Here is a 23,406-nt window from a genome sequence, read left to right as displayed (position 1 = left end):
GCCCCTCTATAGTATCGATGCTCTCAACTCTCTTTCAACAATGTGGCACATTGCAAGCACAGAGAATGTATAAATCATTTGTGGTGCTGCAAAACTACTTTTGCATGCGGCACCAAAAACATAAATGTTTAAGCGTGTTTTGTTCTGTTTTTGTAATGAAAGATACACACAGAGCACGCCCCAGGGTGCCTCCTGCCACACACGCAAATGTGTGATGTGTGCATTGTTGGGGGGGAGAGACCTTATTCACATCTCTCTCGAAACATTGTAGAAGAGGCTGTGAGCAACCATTTTGTTGCACGCACACACAACGATTGGTGGTAAAATCTGTTGAACAAAATCGATGCCCAATAAATTTCGTTGCAACATTTTGTCTGCTGTATGTAGCACACTGCCTGGCATAAAGTCTATCGAGCATGTGGAATGGTACCACATGCAGCTGCAGCCTCATTTCGAGGTTGAGGTCTAAGGATTATCGTTGTGGATTTTGATGTATTACAAGCCCTGGCATGCGGCTCATTGATATGCAGCCAGCACTGCTGCTAGCCGCAAACGAGTGAACCTCTGGGAGTAGCATGGATTGGCTATGGAAGGAAATGACTCTAAAGGATGAGGCTGAGGAATCTTGCTTGCATTTTGTGGCGGAATACATTTTGATAAATCGTTGCAGGGGTTCTCTTCACTCACCTTTTGGGTTGATTTTGTTTCGATTTTATTTCAATAAAGAAAATGAATTGCACTCTAATATATAAACATACATAGACATAATATTTATCCAGGGAAATACAGAATTTTCTTTGATTAAATTCATTTTCAGTAGAGTTTTTGAGGAATATTTCAATAGAATATACAAGAATATATATACTTACTGCTAAGCCACAATGAATGAGAGTGATAAGAAAGGAAAGATATGATAGATAATGAGAAGAAACACTCTCTGGGGCATGCAACAAACTCTCCCAACTCTTTTTTGACTAACTTTTCAGCTTTAAGCCTTTTTTAAAACCCTTGTCTGAACTGTAAGCCAGTTTCGCTGCTACCCCATTTGCATTACGTATTCAATGTCCACTCTGAATAAAATCTAAAAATATTTGCATTTTCCAGTTGGAAAGTCCGTAGCGGGGCGTTGCCAACAAATCAGATTCTGGTTACCTCTCAACACCCATGAGTCCCAGAGAGCTCCAGAGAGTACTGATGGCATCATGATTGGCCTTAAGCTGCATTTGTCTTTGACCAACACACACACACACACAGTACACTCCCACACACAAATACACAGATACTGCTGGTCGTCACGCGTTTTTGGCATAAATTATCTATCTCATATGTGTGCCAGTGCCATAGTAGAAGTACGAATATATGTATCTACAGCTCTATAAAAATTCTCTCTCGCTGCCCTGCAATCCCTTGCCAATCTATCGTGTCATGTCAGCAGCTGGTACGTTTAATTTACGCTACAGCCCGAGTCCCCCCCTTGCAGCACGGATAAATCCCAGGTAAAGCGATTCCACAATGCAGCCAGAGACATGGATATATTTATGAGGGGAACGAGGAAACGTGTATACGATATATGAATCAAATATCAGCACCTTTTTTTTGCATTTTGCTGATGTTTCTAGTGGGAAATATAGGTACTTAAATAATATTTGTTTTAGTGTAATCAAGTAAGTGTGTCGGTGTAAGCTTTTAAGTATTTTTAGTCATTATTTGAGGAGCAAATTATCAATGGCGGATATCGATAGAGGTGCAAAATGGCGGCCAGACCATATAGCGGCGCCGGAAGCGAGTCTAGTGTGATAGTTACTCCTCGAAATGTTAAGTATGAATCGAACTGTCGAACTTCCATATATCCAATCTCACGGGGTATTCGTTATATGGACAATTAATGTAGGATTAAATTTTGCAGAATATGGCAGAATCTACGGCTGAAATTGCATCTTCTAACTGCAAAGCGAGGCGGGATGCTATCAAGAAGCTGGTGGTACATTTAAAGCCTTACTTATGCGGAAAAGATCCATCCCCAATCAATATTCATTCATCTTGTCTCCACAGCTTCTATGCGGATACGAGCAACATTAATGCCTCTGCTACGAAGGAAAACTATCTGTGCTTCCCCCTCCTCTGGATAGCTTATAAGTTATAGTCGCTTCACCCCACCTGTCTGTTGCTGTTCTGTTCGTTCTATTCAATAAGCGGAACAGCAGCAGCGCGTAACTGGGCTAATTTATATTTATTGCTTTTGGGGTACTAAGCTGTTGATACTTCTTACATATTAAAGTGTTATAAATTGTGGAAACATATAAAAATTTCATATACATATGTATCTTGGTTGCAGCGCCAAGTGGAAATAACACCAAAGATATTTGCCTGTCCTTAAAGAATATTATTGAGTTCAGAGTTTAAGAAAAGCAAAAAAGGCCCGAATGTCAAGTGCTGTAAAATTGCATTGCTTCTCTCTCGGTTGCTCCTCTTATGCCCTCCTCACCGAAAAATGAGTGACTGACTGACTACAAAGGAGCGCGGCCTGAAAGACTGAAGTACTGACTGAATGGTGGAACCAAAAAGTTTACTTTATTGGCAAAAGCCGAACTGTAGAGACGCTTACTAACGCCTACTCTATAATGGATTAATCAAAAACAAATAAAGGAAAGATGGTCGGTAGATTTCGAGTCTAAGCTGCGACAATACTTCGATAGATTCCTATACCTTAATGGATGTCAAATCTTCTACCAAAAGTAGTGCTACCCAAAAGTATTCTAGGGTATTTCGGAAAAGGAAAACTATCAAGTTTGACAGAGGAAGAGAACCAGAGAAAAATACTCTGAGAAGGAGCAGCAGAGGCAGGGTGCTGAATCTTTCTGTTGCATACAATAAACGGGCCAATTTTCAGTGCACCCCAGAAATACGGCAGACAGACCGACAGACCGACAGACAGACAGACAGATGGGGGGGAAGGAGATAGAGATGGAGATGGTAGAGAGATTGGTAGACATCTTGTCACATTTAGGGGCACGAGGCACAGGCAGGAGTGCACAGTCCAAAGTCCACTTAGCAGAACAACAACAGATAGTAGATAGTACCCGAACCAAAGGAAAAGGAAAACGCGAGAGACACAAATTGAAAACGAAATACCCCACCAAACTGATGCCAGGAGGCGACTCCTAGACTGCAATATATTTATTTGTACATTCTTGCTCCCCTCCACGACTTACTAAATATTTTGATAAATATTTAAATAGCTTAAAGTGCAGAATGGCAGTGGAGACCATTCGGTTTTCTTTGGGTTTTTCTTTAAGTAATTGTCCTGGCTACAAAGGACAGCTGAAACGAGAAAGAAGAACAGAGAGCCCAGAGTCCATTGAGTTCATTAATTTTATGCACATTGCCCTGACAGTCAGTCAGTCAGTCAGTCAGTCAGTGTAGTCCTTCATTCATTCAGTCAGCTGCAGTTTCTTGTCCTTTCCTCTCGTTTTCCCTTCAATTTCCACTGCAGGAAGAGGCCTGAGCCTGGGCTCCCAATCAAATTAAAGCGTTCGACAATTCCGGAAAACTCCATGCGCCCCGTGCGGTTCATTGGGTTTTCTCGGGTACTATAGGACTCCACTTTGATTCGAGTGGAGTCCATGCCATTTCTTTGGGCAACGAAAATGGAAGTGACATCGAGAAATTTCAGTTGCATTTTTCGTTTCGGAATTGCATTTAATTTGTGTTAAAGTCACAGGCAAATGAGAGGCAATGCCATTCGAGTGGCAATCAAATGTCTTTTGGGTAAAAGGGTGTCAACTTCCAGAGGATCCTACTGCCTGCCAGGGGGATTCATTTAACAAAGTTGCCAACAGCAGAGATGGTAGTGGCCGCCGCCGCAGCAAACACTTTGCCAAGATTTTGACCAAAAGACGACGACGGAAACGCAACTGCGGACAACTTCACTGCTTCCTGCCTCTTCATTGCTGCCTCTTGTTTGGGGCTCCTGTTTGGTGCGTTTCCCCTGCCACTTCCTGCTGTAGCGTTTGCCAAGATTAGAGGCCGCCGCAACGGTCGCGACAGACACACACACACACACACACACACAACTTGAACCTATTTCCGCTTCCGGTTTGCTTTCTGAATACAATTAGGAGAGGGCCTAGAATGGGAGTAGTCTCCTGCTTACAAAAGCCTTTGCATAAATTATGAGCAGCAACCGCCGCCAGATAAATGCGATAAATTATCGCCAAACCATCGCCAAAGTGTAGCACCCCTCCCTAAAATGCAATGTGCTGCAAGTTTCACTCCACTATACGTATGCCACATTGCCTTCCCTCACTGCCTTTATCTCTGGTCCTTTGGCTTTTGTTTGAGTGTCAAGAAAAAAACTACACCCCACGCCCACTCTCGCACATACAATGTCAGCACACACACGTGCACCCACATGTGTGTGTGTGTGTGTGTGTGTGTGGTCTTTGTCTTAAGTAGCCTTGTGGCTGGCACTCCCACAGCTCCCAGTGCGCCCAGTGCTGTTTGCTGGTTAGCTTTTTATGGCCAAACGAACGCCCATGACAGGAAACGGAAGTTTCAACGCGCAAACGGAAATTATTGTTTAGGTTTATTGTTTAGACGCTGCTTTAGAAATTTGTTTGTCGAATTATTTTCGTTCAGTCATCGCTTTTGCGCTTCTGCGTTTCTGCTTTCCAGGGTCCTTCCCCGTTCTGCTGTGCCCTTAATTCGCTGGGCGTGTTTTATGCCTCCCCCCCATCAAATTTATGGATAGTCCAAAATGTCTGGCAATCGCATTGCGTTTTCCCCATATGTAGTAGAGTGTGGACAAAGCTGCAGGCCCCACACCCCCTTTTGGAGAGTGTAGACAAAGCTGTAGCCCCATAAAATAACAGAAAACACAGGCCCCCCATTCAAATGCAGACAACAGCCAACAGCAAATAGCTCTCTCACTGCATTCAAAAATAGTTTTCTGCTGGGGGAAATGTTTGGGAAAATACTCGCATGGAATTTATGCGCAGAGGAAGTAGCCTGGCAAATGGAAAGATAGAGTCGAATTGATTTGAATTTTACAGAATTAACTGGCAATAGACAAACTAAAAGGGAACCTGCTCTCAGCTCAAAAAAAAAAGGAAACCCAACCCAAAGAAAAACCGCTCGAAATCACCTAAAATCTCTTCAAATTAAATTCCCATAAATTGAAAAGATACTTCAACTAATTGCTTACCCCAAAAGAAAGTTCCACAAGCCCCCACAGATTCTTTCTTTAATTAATTCCCCAAATTTCTACCCAATAATCAATATCTTCCAATTAAAAATAAGACTGCACCCCGCTTAAATGGAGCGCATAATTTTCCGGTTAAGACCCTTGAGAGAAAATACGAAACTCACTTAATGATAAAAGTTATGTTTTTGGGGCATAAATAAAGGCCGCAAAAGCTTTCAAGGTAATTAAACATTTGTCACACGAATGCCCACAGGCGGCAGAAGCCAAAAAACAAAAGACAATACAAATACTACTACACTAAAGCCACGTGGTATATGTTTATGCATATATGCAGAAGGCATTCATAATATTTTTTTAATGCATTTTAAAGGCAGCGGTTGGGGGGGAGGGGCAGGGCGAAAGACGGCTGGCAGGTACGAGGTAATGCAAAGATTATGAGTGCAAACAAAAACACACGGAAAACAAAACGGAAAGCTTCGCGCTTTCTTTTTAAGCAAAAAGCCTATTAAAATAAATTACAGTGCAATTTTTTTTGTTTTTTACTTTCCTCTGCTCTGCTCTGTACGAAAATTAACAGCAACAAGAACAAGAACAGCAAAATAAAGGAAAATTTGTAGCATTTGAGCAGCGAGATATTAAATACTCTTTCCTGCGAACGATCGTCTCACAGGACCGATAATGATAAGAAGCTCCAGAGAATCGGGTACTAAGAAGGGTGAAACAATTCACTTTATTTTAATATCATTTTATTTATTTAATTTAATTGTTATTTTATATTGTCGACGCTTGATAAATACAAGGGCTTTCGGCATAAATTATATGTCTGCATTTTTCCATGATAAAAAAATAATCCCTCAGTAATTAATATAGCATCTGTATTAAAGCAGAGCTCTATTGTAAGCCTCCAGCAAAAAGTCAAAGCACCCGCTCGGCAAGTGTATGGAAAGACAAAAAGTGAGGATGAAAGTGAGGCTCTGGGCAGAAGCAGAAGGACCACGCACTGAATAATTCATGAATGTCGCCGGCGCGAAGGCAAAGTATAGTGTTATATTTAATAAGCTGGGGGAATCCGGCGTGGGTGTGGTAGGGGTAGGGGTGTGTGGACGGGCGGACAGCAAACTGAAATCAGACACAAAAGGCATGACTATCAAAAATTCAAAAGTCCACAGGCTCTCAGCAATGGAGAGGGGGCTCAGAAATTTGACAAATTTCGTTGCCTACTTTCTGGGGGTCTTTGGCCGATGCTTTAACTTAATCATTTAATAAAACTTTTATGCTGACGATGCCAGCCAGAGATGGCTCTCTGCTGCCATCCATCGATGGTGTGTCCTCCTCCTCCTCCTCCTGGTGCTGCCACTTCTGTTACTCTTGCCTCTGCCCGCTGCTCCCTTTTCAGCCACTCCTGCCACTGCGTGGCTCATTCTCAATTACTTTTGTTGCCATTTTTCGTCGTCGTCGTCGTCGTCGTTGTCCCTGGTGGCAGGCGAAGGACACTTATTAGCCCGCTGCTGTCGCTGTAGCCGGCTCTGTGCCTTCTTTTTGCCGCGTTCTTATATTTTAAAATTATGTCAATTTCTTTTGAGCATAAAGACCGCGCGAATATTCAGCGCCAGAGGAGACTATCTCTCACTCGCTTTCTCTCTCTCTCTCTCTCGGTTTCTGCAAAAGGTCGAACGTTTAAGCTGATTGTGTGTTAATCGCGGTTAACTTGACGGCCGGAGCGTCGGCCATCAAGAGGCCAAAGTTTAATTAGAGTCCTTTTTTGGGCGAAAACTTTTGTCACACTTATGGAACACTTTTCTTGATGGCAAGAGGATGATGATCCATGTAGAAGGATAATCATTAAGAAAAGCGGTATCTATGATGCCAAAAAAAAAAAAAAACTAAGACTTGTATGAATATTTCTATAACTACTGCTCACCCCTTCCTTCTTTTCTCGTAAACAGAAGGGTAAAAAATGTAAATTCTTAGAAATTCTGAGGCATTTCAGGTTGAAATTCTACAAATTCTTGCAATATAAAATATGCAAATCATTCCGTCTGCCGCTTGCAAACGTCTTCTCTCAGTGAATTCTTCCCCGAAGAGACAGGGCACCTGGAAATAACTCAATGACTGCCACAAAATTTTGCCATTTTTATGCGACTCATAAATACAGGCAGGCAGCAGGCAGTCAGCCATCAATGGCCTCAAGGGGACAGGAGGTTAGCTATGCAGCTTCCTTCCGGATGCACGTGAATGTTGAGGAAAAAATAAAAAAAAAAAACGAGACCACATCACGCATACGCACCATCAGACACACACATCGAGGGACAAACACATATGCAAAAAAATCAACGACTGAGGGAAATTTGCATACAAATGTCATACATATGCGACGGCCTCCGATGATGTGCATGTGTGTGTGTGTTGCTGTGTGTGGGTGTGGCAAGTATTTCTGTTGCAATTTCCGGCTACTATAACCGGAAGTGAAGCTGCTCAAAAATTCATGCAACCGTAAAAGGAGCAAAGTGGCGCCAATAAGAGAGAGCACAAGGAGAGGCATTCGACGACTGCCATTTCCCATTTCCCATTTTCTTTTTTCTTTTTTGGTGATATTTCAGCAATCGTCTTGCGTCGGAGCATCGAAGAAGGGCAAGTCTTTCTGCCCTTCCGCCCTCTTTCTCCATTTGAATATATCAAATATTTTGTGAAAATTACACACACATTTGGAGGCGGCATCATAAATCGCATTTCCTCTCACATTTTTATTGATTTATGATAGAATTTTTAATAGTTTTGCAAAATAAAGTATTCTATTTATGCATTATTGCACTTTGCGGGTGCAGGGGGCGAGGGCATATCATAAATTCACACACATGCACATAACTGTTGCCACATCAAGGAGAGAATATGAATTATGTTTTGTGTGTGTTTAGAATTAAATTAAATGCGACTTCTTCTTTGATTTCTCTTTATTTTATATTTATTTCTTATATTTCCCATCAATTTTCTTTACATTTTCTATTAATTTCTTATGCTTTCAATTGAGCTTCCTCTTGTTGCATGAATCTTTAATGTTTTAATGGAAATCAAATTACTTTTCAACTGAAATCTGAATTGTTTTTTCCATAAGAATTGGCCAGATCCATGGCCAACTCGCATTTTTAAATGTCTCTCATTTTTTATGGTTCCGAGTAAAAAACGGAAATAATTAAATTTTCTGCACAATTTTTCGCACGACGAACAAAAAAAACGCATCAGAAAATGCAATGGGTACCGTGTCCCGTGGTGTCCTGGCGCCTCCTGTTTCTGTGCCGGATGCCTATGAAATGCAGCTGTTGTTCCGGGGATGGATGCCTGTGCTCCTGGAAACTGATTTTTGCGCTCCTGGAAACTGATTTCTGTGCTCCCTCATTCATTAAAAAACAATTAAATGTGCGACACGCGAACTTAATTACACTTTTATGTGGCCAATGCGGATGACATTGCCAGCCTCCACAGGCCACATACACACTCAGCGCCTTGCTACAATTCTCACTCTCTGGCTGCCACTTCAACTTGAATATTTTATGGTCCTGCAACGCACCATGGACCACAGAGCATGGGGCATGAGGCATGAAGCATGAGGCATGAGGCCTCAAACAATTTGTATAATCAACAATTAAAGTGCAGATCGGCTCGCGGCCGCGCATTAAGTGGCTATTGTCTGGGGCTTTTTCGCCAGAAATTTTCCAATTTGTTGCAAAATTTGCAAAAGTTTTGTTTTGCGGTCGACGGAGCATCCTTTCAGACAAACAGACAGACGGAGACAGAGCGGCAGACAGACAGGAGGCGATTTTCGGACAAACTTCAATTGCGCGTTAAAAATGTTGTTGCCACAGCATGTCGCCGCCCCCCGCCCCCCACCCACCAATTCGGCACCCGTTCTCTTAGCCCATTAAAACATTCCTATTCCCAGCCATAGTATAGTTGTTGGTTCTTTTTTGATATTAATGGCATTAATTAAAAATTAAATTTGTTACAAACCCGTTTAACGCCGCAGGAGAGTGGCTGTCCTGTCTGCCTCTGGCTGTTTTCAGACAATTTCGAGTTAAATAAATTACTTGGACATGCTGTCGAAAATGCTGTTCCCTTTGCTGGGATTTGTGGCCAGAATTTTAAATCTTAAAACCAAAAAAAAGCGGCTTAACGCAAACAGAATTTCATTGAATGTTTTCTCTTAAGGTTTTCCTCTAGAATATATTTTGATTGCATGTGACATTCGCCTACCCTTGAGGCCTTTGAATATTTTCTTACAATTAATCTTTTTTCGCCAAAATAAATGTCTGTCAAGCGGAAAGATTCGCGATTAAAATCCAGAAGCTCTGCTTATATAAGCCAATAAATTTAACAGGGACCACCCCGGCACCACACGCCTACGCACAGGACATGTGTAGCAAGGACTCAAACATACACAGAGAGAGACATAGAACATAATCATGGCACATGTCCATGGCGGGGCTGCATGGCTCAACATATCAGCAAAAACGAGATAGAACTAAGCTTCACGGCTTTTGGTTTTTGTCAATGGAAGGGACGAGGAGGAAATCCCAAAATTAAATAGAAAATAATTTGATTTATGTGTGTGTGTGTGTGCATTTGTGTGGGTTGGAAAACCCAACCATGCAATGAAAAATATGTATATAAATTGTTCCTTTGTTATTTTTGAATATGTATGCCTTAAAACAGGCACCCAGATAGAAAGCGAGAGATTTCAAGAGTAAGAGAGTGCATTAACCTTTCGCGTTAATCCAATCAGACAAGAGACATGAGACATCAAACATCCAGACATCACGCATACGCAGCGTGAGCCTCGACTCAGCAGCTGCTTCATTATCCTTACTCCTTCTGTGCATCCTTCGAGCCCCTGTGTATCGTCTGTGCGACTTATATTTATACATTTATTTATCGGACATTTATCATGAAATTACTGTAATAAGTTGGCGGCTGCCTTGATTTATGCCACAGAATTATTTCCACTTGTGTTTTTCCAACATTTTTTCGCTTTCAATTATTGTATTTCCTTTGGCAGGACTCTGGCCGACTCCTCTCTTTCTTCCTTATGGATTTTTCAACTGCGGTCAGTTCTCACGCACGTTTGCCTCATGGCATCATTTAGCCGCCAACTGATTTGTCGCCATTCATTGAAGTTGTCATTGTTGCGCTCACTCAGGACTCAAGGGTGAGATGGGCGGGATGGGAAGGACAGTGACAAAGAAGGAGCTGCTGGAAGCTGGATGCTGGATACTGGATACTGTTGTCTGCTGCTGATTCTGTCTTGTTAGCATTGTAGCTGTATCTGTATCTGCTGACATGTGTGTGATTTGAGGGGACTGAAAGTTATCAGTGTCGCCCATGGAATTGGGGGGGGAGGTTGGGAATGCTACAAAGTATATTTCATTGTTTTCTTTCTTCTTGTTTGCACACATTTTTTTCAGTTTAAAGAAGCCAGAAAACTTTTGAAAACTTGAATACGCAACATAAATAAAGGGTTTTTATCTTTGGAAATAGTTTTAAAAGCATAATTTTGTATAATATATTAAAAAAAAACCTGCAATATTTCTCCTAAAAGCCATTCGCAATATGGAAAGTGAGGTCTCTCTGTGCAACACAGCCATTACCTGCCTCAATAAAAGCCGAGTGAAGCTGTTGCCCTGCCCGCCCTGCATGCCGTAATAACAAAGGCATAAAATTCGTAGAAAACGAAAAATCAAAGCACGAAAACCAACAGATCTACTGAGGGGGAAGGGCGGGATTGAGCGGATATACAAAAACAAAAAAAAATAGAAGAGCAGGCACCAAATTGACTTAATTTCTTTTTGTTGCTTGCCGCAGAACAAGAAAAACGAATGCCCCCGAAACAGCTGATTGAAAGAGATTCAAAGAGCGAGAGCTTACATTCCACTTCCAGGCAGGACTTGCTCTCTCTCGATGTTTCGTTCTCCCGCTCTGTAACTTTTGGAGCTTAACCCACATTGTCGGAAGGACGACGATGAAGTCTCGGAGCCTCGACGGCGAACGACAGCAGTCTTCAGTCGTTGGAATACATTCGGGCGTTAAGGACACAAGCGACGCGTTCAGGCACAACGAAAAAAATTACACCGTGCACGTGGTCACAGTTCTAGCTTCAGTTTCCCTTCCGTTCTCTATCCGGTGTGTCTGTCTTTGTGTGTGCCTGTGCGTGCTTACGTGTGTGCGTGGGTGCCATTATCCGCGTGTGTGTGTCTGCGAGCGGCAAACGAAGCAGAAATCAACACAAGAAGTAAATGTGAGCAATTGCTAAAGTGTTTGGTGGCCGAAAAGTTGCCTCGTTTTTATCTATAAACCACACACAGATACCATCTATCTCTCTGTGTATCTGCTGGTGTGTGTATGTGTGTGTGTGCCTGCCATAACTTAACAATCCGTTATAAGGCCGCGTCATCATCCACATCCTCATCCTTTTGCTGCTCTTGTATGTCGTCTCGTGTCCTCCGTCAGCATCCATCGTCTTTTGTCTGCTGCCCTGCGGCATTTTGCTTCCCTTTTTTCTTACATATTCTCTTGCTCTTTTTTTTATTTATTTATTTTTGGTATATTTACGCGTTTATTTTGTTGCCAAAAAATATATGCTGGAACGAAAATAAACTCTTCGAGTGCTGGGTATAAAAATGGAGTCCCTCACATTCCACTTAACGGTCATTGACGCTCGCCATTGCATGGCTTCTAAGAGTCTGGGGGGAGGGGCGCCCTGGTGGGGCCTAGCATTGCATGTCCCGGAATGCAATTAGACTCTTGTAAGTTTAATCGTCGTGAATGGCATAATTAGAGCCCCATAGCCCCAAAAATCAGGCAAAAAAGGTTCCAGTTCAACCTGAAACTTACAGGACATTGAAATTTGTAATCAGATCAGATCGAATGTGTTAAGGTTTTCATTTATATGTATTATAATTACCATAGATGTAACTTTTTCAAGATTACTTCTAGATTTTGTATATAAATTTGTGGATTTTCTTTCAAGTCTTCTTCTGATTCCTTTAAATATATTATGGTTATACAGTCTTTCTGATTATTTTAAGGTCATATATTTTGGTGCTCAACCTTTTATGGTTTCGTTAACTTTTCTTTAAGTTCTCGTAACATTTTCCCCCTTAGACTATATACATTTCCGCAACTTACTTTAATTTATAGAGCCATAAGATTATATTTTGGCTGGTATCATATATTTCCCGATTGCTTTCTGTCCTTTATTGTTTAACTTTTCTCGCATAATTCATATTTATTTCCATATTTAATGCTTGCTACACTTATGGTACTTTTATAGTTTTAACTCATTTTGTTCATCCCTCTTTAATAATTTCCCTAATAGCTCTCACAAATTTAAAAGCCCATTAATATGTTCACATTCAATTGGGTTTTCTCATCAAGAATATTAAATATTTACACTATGCTTCATATTTGCCCACTGAAAAAGTATAAAAAGATAAACGTCATTGAACCAACAGAGATTTCACCTGTTAAAGCCATCAAATCCACAAAAAACGAGGCCAAATCCAATCACAGTTCCTACTTTCTTTTCTTTATTTTTGGGCTTCATTAAAATAGATTCGGTGTGGCATTTTTTTAGGAGAGGTTTTTCCATGGCTAAAAATACCAATGCAATATGCTAGAAATGCAAATAGAAATCTGGAATCAATGCATTCGCATTTTTGTGGGTGAAAAACAAGAATGAATGAATTTTTGAATAAATAAATAATAACCTCTCTATTGCCCCTCCCCCGCCCACGAAACCAAATGAAAAATCTAGGTTAAAAAGAAACTTAAATTTATGTAGAAAGCACCACAAACAAATCATATTAGAATAATAATAAACGCAGCCATGTGGCGATTTTAAATATAAATGAAACCCCAAAAATTCCAAAAAGAAAAAATTATGAAATTTCAACGCAAAGAAAACAAAGCAAACAAAAGCGGTGGAAAAACCTGGAACAAGTGAAAATAAAAATCATCTTATAAATAAAAATGAAAAGCGATATGAAAATCATTTATTGTTACAAGAAAATCTATGTGAAAATTCAACAAAAGGAGAGCGCAACGAAACGGTTTCCCCCAACATCCATAATGTCTCTGTGTGCGTGAGTGTATCAGTGTGCAAAAGGAAATAACAAAACATCAACAATAAAAAGCAAAAGGATACGCGAGCTTAGCAGCAAAAGGATCTGCGGTACAAACACAAATAAAATTCAACAAAAAAAAAACAACCATTACCCGCAGGACCTGCCCCCAAGGCCACCGATTCTGTGACTTTCCCACAAGGTAAATTCCAGCAACAAAAGCAGCATTCAAATAATAAAATCCACCTTGAGGGCAGCTGAACGATGTTATAAATTATTAAAATATGATCATCGGCTCCTTTTTTGTAGCTGTGCTCTTTGAACACCTGGCTCTCTCCCACTGTTAGTCGTGGAAATATATTTAGAAATACAGCAATTGACTGATGGGTATTAAAGTGTCCCTAGACGTGTGCTAGAACCAACAATGGATTTCTTTACTGTCGCTAGATCAATCAGATTATTGGCCAAACACAAATACAATGAAGATAAATGAGTGAAGGAATGAATGAATGAAAGCCAAGACAACAAGTCTCGTCTCAAAGACGAGCCAAAGAAAAAGCCACAAAATGTATCTTAAAATCTAGCAAATATTATTTTCCTCCCCGAGTGTATGCATCAAATCCTGGGCTTATCTCAGACTTTCACTTTGGGAATTGGCCAAAAGCTAATAAGCGATTACGAATGTCTTCTAGTTGCCGCAGTCACGTGCCACCGCACAACACCGCAAGGGGACACAGGTGTCTCGTCACATCATAAGATGTGGCCCATAATTTATCTACACCGCAGAATCCGACCGAGGGCTGTGTGTGTCATAAGAAAAGTTTCCACGTTATTACACATACGCCCCCACGGCTGCCGTAGGAAATCGAATTAATCATTCCGCCAACGATTCTTCTGCCTTTTCCTTTCGCTTTTTCTATATCGATTTGGATTTAGATACTTTTCCTGACACGCACACAATTACCCAACAAATACATACCTGGGAATCGGTGGCCCTGGCTGGCAATATTTTCTGCTTTTTTCTGCTATTTTTAGTTGCTGCCACAGCTGTTGGCTCTCGCACTTCTCTCGACTGCGAAAAAGGGTACGCGTTTGAGGGCGGAAGAAGAGAGGGGAGGAGTCCATAAATTAGCAGAAATAATTATGCAGAATTTTCTTTTTATTGCGTGGGGTCTTGTTGTGAAGTGAACTTTTGAATATTTTAACGCTCCATAATTAGTGGGGCGAAGGAGAAAAGGAGGCGAGAGAAAAGCTGAAACTTTTTCCCTGAAATGTGATTTCAAGAAAATAACGAAAAAAAACGTATCTTTAAAATAGGAAAACATTCGTGTTCCTATACTGGATTCATCTGCAGTGGCCTGATGTCCAATTTGTCCGCTAATTCCTTTAGAACTCCCAACGTACAGGGAGACAAAAAGATACCGCCCTGATCGTCGACTGCCGCCATATGCGAGATTTCCATGTCGCCAGGCACTAGAGGCGGCTGATCCTTCTGGCAGGGCGTGGCTCCACGCAGCAGGCTATGAAAGTCGACGAGACGATCCTCAAAAGAGGCACAGAATCGCACCGGATCAATGGCAATGTACACCTGGCCCAAATTCGCTGGGGCATTCTCCGGGTTGTATGAGCCCCGCTTTTGCAGCCTTGTTGCATAGCCGGCGCCGGTCATCACGCCACACATAATGTCCACCATGGCAGCCAAGCCAAATCCCTTGTACTCTGGCTGAAAGGCCCGCAGGCGCTGGGAGCGCAGTGCCTCAGGCGTGGATGTCGTCTCTCTGCCGTCACAGCCCAGGGCCGCCAGCCTCGGTAGCTTCGGCGCTTTGCCATTGCAGGACGACAGCTCCAGATCTGCCACCGAACAGGCGGACATACCGAAATCCGCGACGAATTGTTCCGTTGCCCCAGAGGCAGCACAGGCGATGGGATTTTCGCCAAGGACCGCCTCTGTGCCGCGGGGGGGCACTAGAGTAGGTGCTGCGTTCGACATGCAAATGCCAATCATGCGCTGATCCATGGCCCGCCAGGTATACCACGAGGCCATGCCAATGCAGTTGGAATGTCGGGCACCCACCCAGCCAATGCCCACCCTACGAGCCTTCTGCACCGCCAGATCCATGCAGAACCTGCCCACCACCGGACCGGGTGCGTTGCAGCCATCCACCAAAGCCACAGCCGGCTTCTGTGAAATAATCTCGGGCACAGCACGTGCCGCCACCGTGGAATTGAGGAGGTCGGCAGCAATCGACGGTAGCCGTTGGATACCCATGGATCGGTGACCCATGTAATCGGCGCCAATCAAAGAATCTGCCATATCCGTCGCCGAGTCCATGGGCACGTCCAGGGCGGCAAAGACTTCCTTAACGAACCGCTGGGCCTCCATTATCTCCACCAACTTGCCGGTGGACTCCAGTATGTACTTGTTGTCAATGTCGCCAGGCTTCTCCTTACCGCCGCAGATCAACAGCACCCGCTTGATGTTCTGCCAGAAGTCCTCATTCCCCTCCGGTTCCGACTCCGATGAGGCCCTGTCCGATTCCACATCGAGGTTTGATCGTTTGGTCCACAGCCACTCAAGTGGTGGAGTGGCAAGTCCATTCCTGTTTTTGATGTGGGTTTTGGGGGATTGGTTCTCCGATTTGGGGTTGTGAATCTTCAATTTCCCATCGTCGATCACCTTTGTAGTGGTTAGCTTTAGACGGACTCTACGCAGGATATCCAGAAAGTTTCTTTTTGTCATCTGTATTTGTATCTGGGTTTTGTACTTAGTTGTTTCTGAAATTTATCTGTACTATTCCGAAATCATTTCTGTATGATTTAAGTATCTTGGTTAACTTTGATGTTCATTCCCTCATTATTTTCCCCTCCATCCGCTTAGCAGAGCCCCAGAGCCTCAGAGCATGAGCTACTTTTGGCATTGCTGCCACTCGCTGTGGCGCGTTCTTGAATTGTCGGCGCAACGCACACAACACAGTAATTCCAGGCAGAAAAAAATAAATAAAAATAGGTACAATGTAAAAGCTTAAAAAATAAAAGAGTAGAGCCGCAAACACCCGCAGATACAGATGGAAATTGCACACTGACACAGATGCAGTACGAGTAAAGAGTAACCTTGAGGCAGGCACACACATAAGCAACTACAGCTGCAAATGCAAATGTGCAGATACAGATACAAATGCACACGCAAACCGAAATGAGGAGAGTGGCGACACAGCTCTTGCTGCGACCTTGTGGCCATCACACTTTATCCCTAAAAAGAATTTTCATCAACAATTTAACATGTTTTGCCATACACGAATGTGAAAGCGGCAAAATTTATGAGAAAATTTATATATTTCAGGATTTTTTCCGAGCTCTTAAAATATGAACAAGGTGACGCATTTTTTAGGGATTTTAGGGAGTAACCACTTTTTCGTTATATTTTTTCAATTAACTCTGCTTAAAGTAAAGATCTGAAGAGTAAGACTTTTGTTGGAAAGAACTTAGCACAAGACAAGCGTAATATGATAGGCCTGGTAGAGTAGATTACATCCCCATACGTACAGCTTTAAATAATCCTCCAAAGCTCCAAAGCATTTTTAAAAAATTAAAAAAGCTGCGACATGGTTATTTTGCGCACTTTTATAATTTTTTTACTTGGCAACTACCGTGCCAATATCCAAAAGCTTTAAGGATTAAACAGATAAATGTATGACCTTTCATATAATTTTTGATTTGTGTTCATATACCTAAAGGTATATCAAAACAAAGTTAAAGTTTTCTACCATTTTTTACGTTCCTTAAACTTTGTAATTCTTTTAAAATTTGTTTTAGTATTTTTAGATTTTTTTTTAGAATGTAATTCTTTAGTGGTATTATTTTTCAATAAAACAAGCAACTAATCATGAAAATTGTCCGAAGAATAACAAAGGTACGAATTTTTAAGTAAAGTAAGCGAAAGTCGCTGCCGAATTCCTTCGACTTCTTTTTTATCGTTCTTTTTGTTTCCTTTGCGACATTAAGACTTCTTTTACTTGCAATAAACGTGTTAATCATCCTTACTCTGCAATAAAAATCCTGTCATAAGCTTTAACCCATCTTTTACGTTTCTCTCTTTATTTCCAGATCAAAATGCAAGCCGTTCAGCTGGAAATTGGAGACCTCGTAGCCGATAGATAGTGTAAATGATCAGGAAGAATTGCCTGCCATCCAGAGCCACATCGAATTAGGGGAGAAGGTGGAGAACAGAATTCAATTAAATTGCCCGAAAAAAAAAGCAAAAGCACTGCCACGAGGATGGGGGAAAGCCAGCTGTTGCTTTTGCTGCGGCTACTGCTGCTGCCGGGCATCCTTATCGGTCTTATCGGTCTTATAGGCCTGCCCAATGTCGAGGCCTCCACATCGGACATCTACAAGAATGCCCGTCTGGGGCATCGCATAGTGCAGACACGATATGGTCGACTGCATGGCCTGATACTGCCACTGGATAGCTTTCGATTTCTGCGATCTGTGGAGGTGTTCCTCGGAGTGCCATATGCCACGCCACCCACCAAGCAAAATCGGTTCGTAACAAATACACACCTTTCTATGACGCCAATGCACTGTCATAATCCATAATCCAGATTCAGTCCCACGCGTGCACCGGCGCCCTGGGATGGCATTCGCATCTCGGATAAGTACAGTCCCGTCTGTCCGCAGCGTTTGCCCAATATACAGAACGAGACGGCGGCGCTGGAGAAGATGCCCAAGGGCCGTCTGGAGTACTTGAGGAGATTGCTGCCGTTTCTGGAGAACCAGTCCGAGGATTGCCTCTACCTGAATGTCTTTTCCCCGGTGAATGGTAAGCAAAAGAAAACTCCAGCAAACAGGGAGCGAAACAGTGGAAAAAATATGTATAAGCGTACATTAAGCTCTTCATAAATCTTATTTAAATTCAATTAATTAAGATTAATCGTACTCCACGTAATGCCAATAATTTATACGCAAAAAAATAAAAAGAAGGGCAAGCCAAAGCGTGGCGCTCACGTAGCCAGTGCTGCGCAATGGAAAAATCTTATCGTAAGTGCCACCCCCCAGACGAAAATCCAGGGGGCCAGGGCCAAGTGAATCCACTAATCTGAAGCGATTTCAATGGCAAAATCCGCTTTGCACGCAAACGGAAACATTTAATGGTTCATGAGGGCGCACTGAGAGCGAGTATTTCTGTGCGGGGAGTGTTGAGTGTTCGCGGGGGGGGAATGCGGAATTGAGATATCAAAACTTTTTGCTTAAATGATGATTTGTATTTATGATATTTTCCATATTTTTGTTGTAGCTGGTGCCAATGAGAAAAAGCTACCCGTAATGGTGTTCATACATGGCGAGTCCTTCGAATGGAGCAGCGGCAATCCCTATGACGGCAGTATCCTTGCCAGCTACGGCGAAGTGGTGGTGGTAACACTTAACTACCGACTGGGAATACTAGGTACAGCCCGAGAATACCCATCCCTAAATACCTCCCATTTACGTAATTTCCATCCTTAGGCTTCCTCAATGCCAATCCCAATCCGCATGCCCATGCCAGGGTCGCCAACTATGGGCTAATGGATCAAATGGCAGCCCTCCATTGGATCCAGCAGAATATACAGAAATTTGGTGGCGATCCGAATGCCGTAACCCTGGCAGGACACGGCACAGGGGCGGCCTGCATTAACTATCTGATGACATCGCCGACGATGGTGCGAGGGCTCTTCCATCGGGCCATCCTCATGTCGGGCTCGGCCTACTCTTCATGGGCCTTGGTCGAGGATCCCGTGCTGTTTGCCATCAAGCTGGCCAAGGAAGTGAATTGCACAATACCCGAGGACCTGAATCGACATCATGAGCAAATAGTCGACTGTCTGAGAGATGTGCCGCTGGAGGATCTCTACAGTGCGGATATACAGGCTCCCAACTTTCTGACATCCTTTGGACCATCGGTAAAATCATAGATAACGAAAATTGAAAGAAGGATTCATTTTTTTCGGTGCTGCTCTGTTCGTTCTTTTTGTTCGAGTCCTCCGCTTCAATGGACTTTATTACTTACTTTGCTCTCCTTGCAGCACCTCCTTTTGTCCTTGCCACTACTTTTGTCATTTACTTGCGATTCGCCTTCTTTCAATTTAGGTTGATGGCGTTGTCATACGACCCGGACATTCCAATCTCGATATCGATGATTTAATGGCCCGCAACTCGAAGCGTTCATCGGCGGACTTTGGCTTCCAGACATCCCCGGGCGGCGGGAACGGTGGGTCTGGCGGTGGCGGTGGCAGTGGCGCGTCGTTCAGTGGCGGCTACTTTGGCGGTGGCGCCTCTGGCACAGCAAATATGGGCGGTCACTATGATGTCCTGTTTGGCGTCGTCACAGGCGAATCGATTTGGCGCTTCAGTGCCCATGATATACAAAATGGTTTCGAGGGCGAGCGACGAGATAAAATTATCCGCACTTATGTCCGCAATGCATACAATTATCACCTTAATGAGATATTCTATACGGTAAGTTCTATAGAAAGAGAGAAAGAGCCAGAGAGATACTGCAGAGAGACAGAGAGAGAGAAAAAGAGTGTGTTTGCGGTGTAACAGCCATAAATTTTGGTAATCAGATTCTGTCTGTCGTTCCACTTTTGGCATCAGTTTAAAGCTTAATTATTGCCTTTTATCTGGCAGTTTACTTTTAAACTTTTTTTTCCTTGCTTTTTCCCAAGAAACTGTCTAGAAGTTTGCACTTAAAAACTTTATAGACAGTTGCCAGATGAAAAGAAATATGTTTTTAAGCTGGGTAATGTATACCTAGACATAGATTTAATTTAGATACTCTTCAAAGCTGTCAGGTATTACGTTATTCTTCTTCCTTTTTATATTTATTGAAAAGCCAAACTTTAATTGAATTTTTTGTGTAGTTTTGCAGCCCTTAAAAAGATTAAAAACCCACCTATTCTATTCGTTTTTCAATAGACTAAACAACAACAGCGACTGAATAACAAGTCAATTAAAATGTTCGCACATACTGTTTTGAGTAACTGAGTATGAGAGAGAGTGTAATTTTAATTACACATTGCGTATGAGTAACATTTGCCGCCCCCCGCTGCCACTCAAACGTAGAGATACTGTGGCGTCTGTCTGCTCTGCTCTCAGGTTTTTCCTGGGAATTTGCAACTTTTAATATTTTTTTACATTTAGCTGTTGCTGCTGCTGCTGCTGTTGCTGCTGTATATATTTATTTTATGCTTTTGCTGGCGTTTTTATTTTTATTCTTTCATTGTGCAAGCGAGCGAAATGGAAGGCAGTTAACACGCCATTGCTGCCAAAACATTAACACGCTTTATTTGGCAAATGTGTGCAAGGACATAGACATACCTACATGTACATTGTACATGTGTGTGTGTGTGGTATCTGTGTGAGTGTGCCAACACATACCTACTTAAAAGCGCACGAGCAGCACTTAACCCAAATCACAGCAACAGCAAACAGCAGCAGCAACAGCCAGGAGAAACCTCCAACGAGAAGCATCGCATCGCCACGTCAAAAGTCAGTTTTCTGTATCTGTATCTCAGCCTCAGCGCTTGCTGTTGTCACCATTTCACCAGATATATATTTATAAATGTGCGAAGAAGTCGTAAATTGCCGACGGCATATATCACGATTATAGCGCTTAAAGCCCGTATTTATTTTACTTCATTATACTTATGCGTAACCACAGCGGGCAGCGGCAGGACACTCGAGGACAGTGGCTTCAGTATTTATTTTCCATAAGCCTTCATTTATATGAGGGTCACAGGGTCACAGATGATGATGGCCCACGCCTTGGCAAATTCCCTTAAATTAAGTAAAAGCTAAACGAAAGTCCCAATTTATTCGACAAATTGGTAATTTGTCGATAAATAATCGATAATTGGTGGATAAATTATCAAAATAACAAGATGAATATTTTTAATACCTTTTCAACCATTTCTATTAATTTTTCAAACTTAAAATACACAAAAAAAAATCATAATTAATAATTTAAATCCAAAAAAGAAAACTTAAATAGTTTTTCCAAACAAAAATCAATGAAAACTACGCCCCCTTCCCAAAAATATCAGTTACAATATTTGTTGGGAGAATCAGAGTAAATCCCCCATTTGGAGGGAGCGTGAATGAGAATCAGAGACAATCCCATGTAAATATATTCCCCACACACACACACACACACGCAAACACAAACACAATTGTTAGAATTCATTTATTACTTTTTTTGGGGGAGATTTTTAAATTATGCATGACATCGATTTTACAGATGCATTTTTGCGGTCGTTTATTTTTGTGGGTGACACATGCTGGCAGAAATAATCAGAGAGTCAGTCCTTCTGCTCCTCCAACGTTTTGTGGCTGTGCGGATGGGCTACCGCAAACAAGGACATGCAAACAGTAGGAATCCCCCTTGTAATCCAGCAAGGATTTGACTTTGCACACATGCAGGCAGTCCTCTCTCTCTCTCTCTCTCTGTCTCTACGAGTATGTCTATATTTGAGGATGTATTTTTGATGAGAAATCCCTATACGCAGATCGTCAACGAGTATACGGATTGGGATCGCACCTCCCAGCATCCGATCAACACACGGGACACGGCTGTGGCAGCTCTGTCGGATGCCCAGTTTGTGGCACCGATTGTCCGAACGGGCGACATCCTGGCCTCGCAATCCCCACCGCCAGTAAGCTCCTCATCGCCGGCAAGCTCCTCGGGTGGCGGAAATCCAGCTGCCTCGACCTCGGCGGGCACACAGTCCATACAGCCCGCAGGACGATGCTACTTCTATGTGTTCGACTATCAGACCAAGGACGGTGATTATCCCCAGCGCATGGGGACGGTGCATGGCGAGGATTTGCCCTACATCTTTGGGGCACCGCTGGTGGATGGCTTTAGCCACTTTCCACAAAACTACACAAAGTCGGAGACCGCCCTGTCCGAGGCTGTGATGATATTTTGGAGCAACTTTGCACGCACCGGGTAAGTGTCTCTGAGAAACGACTTAGGACACCTGCTGTCCTGCCATCCTGCTGTCCAGCTGCTGCTGCTTCTGCTGCTGCTGCACTTTAAGCTCTTCCTTCTTTCCGCTTTCTCGAGACTCCACTTAAACTGTTTTATTTTTCATGGTTTTTCTTTGCTTTCTCTGCGGCAGGAATCCGAATGAACACCACCGCCAGGACTCGTCGCTGCCTGTTTCAAAGGAGCGTAATCGCTTTCGCAGCATCACCTGGGAAAATTATGATCCGCTGCACCAGAAGTATTTGGAAATAGGTGAGTCCCCCCTCCCCCCCACCACATAAAAAGTTTCTCTAGAATATTCCACTTTGCTTTTCCTCTGTTTTCCTTTTTCTTTTGTGGGGCGCCTGGCGTGTATGGTCTTTTCTTAAATAAGCAAAGCACTCCCACAGATAGTTCTTAGGGGTCTTTGATGCAGAAAAACATTTCCTTCTTTGGTGGAAAATCTGTGTGATATACGACCTCTCAAATCGGTTCCTTGTTAATATGCAAGTAGCTTTCATTCTTTGGATATCTCTCACCCCATTGAATGACATGCAAAATGCAGTAAAAAGAAGTCATGGAATTGCCAAAATAAAAGCTACAAATATTCCGTGCCAACAAAAAGAAAGAGCGAATCAAATTTAATTTGAATTTCAAAGAAGGCCCAACGCCTGGTACATGTTCTGCCTGCCAAAAACATGCTAAAAACGAGCAGGGGGGCACACAAGTACTTGGAAAAAATGTGGCATTACAAAGGGGCGACTGTCGGTACAGAGGAGCAGGAGGAGGTGCGGAGGCAACAGCCACAGCAGAAGGAGTAGAACAGCATCATCCACCTGGTAGATGAGATGATGGGCGGACGGGCAATCAAAACGCCCAGAGACTGTCAATGGCGGCTGGCAAATGGAAGGAAGGAAGGAGAATGGAGTATGAATCTGAGATCCAAAATGTGGGCGAATGTGTGGGTGGGCCTGTGTTACGACATAAGGCTTTATGTGTGCCTTAAAATGGCGCCATTGCTTGCCATGTCAAATGTACGAAAATGTTATTAATTTCAAATTTTTCACACCTTTTGTATGCCATGCCGGGCG

At 42.7% G+C, this 23,406-nt stretch overlaps 2 protein-coding genes across 4 annotated transcripts in view; one reads left to right on the top strand and one right to left on the bottom strand.

Annotated features, from left to right (window-relative positions):
* Positions 1–11,223: 11,223 nt before the first annotated feature.
* The window catches only part of Nlg4 (Neuroligin 4), a 39,961-nt gene continuing 27,778 nt past the window's right edge, over positions 11,224–23,406 (top strand). For 2 of the 3 annotated variants that reach the window (XM_033385227.1, XM_033385230.1), the window contains exons 1-9: positions 11,224–11,489; positions 13,008–13,516; positions 17,419–17,855; positions 17,916–18,133; positions 18,608–18,757; positions 18,817–19,250; positions 19,438–19,806; positions 21,855–22,297; positions 22,470–22,588. In XM_033385227.1, coding sequence (XP_033241118.1) covers positions 17,590–17,855; positions 17,916–18,133; positions 18,608–18,757; positions 18,817–19,250; positions 19,438–19,806; positions 21,855–22,297; positions 22,470–22,588 — 1,999 coding nt within the window. In that variant the 5' untranslated portion in view covers positions 11,224–11,489; positions 13,008–13,516; positions 17,419–17,589. The remainder of the gene's footprint in view (positions 11,490–13,007; positions 13,517–17,418; positions 17,856–17,915; positions 18,134–18,607; positions 18,758–18,816; positions 19,251–19,437; positions 19,807–21,854; positions 22,298–22,469; positions 22,589–23,406) is intronic. The other variant, XM_002137970.4, reaches the window with a different exon arrangement.
* Positions 14,456–16,140, bottom strand: LOC4803060 (uncharacterized oxidoreductase YjmC). Its single transcript, XM_001359824.4, has one exon. It carries the CDS (start codon positions 16,052–16,054, stop codon positions 14,648–14,650), a length of 1,407 nt encoding a protein of 468 aa, XP_001359861.3. The 5' UTR covers positions 16,055–16,140; the 3' UTR covers positions 14,456–14,647.

Source organism: Drosophila pseudoobscura, chromosome 2, assembly GCF_009870125.1.
Source record: "Drosophila pseudoobscura strain MV-25-SWS-2005 chromosome 2, UCI_Dpse_MV25, whole genome shotgun sequence".
NCBI classification, from domain to species: Eukaryota; Metazoa; Arthropoda; class Insecta; order Diptera; family Drosophilidae; genus Drosophila; species Drosophila pseudoobscura.
The sequence above is the reverse complement of the archived record's forward strand: the minus strand, read 5'-3'. Positions and strand labels throughout refer to the sequence as shown.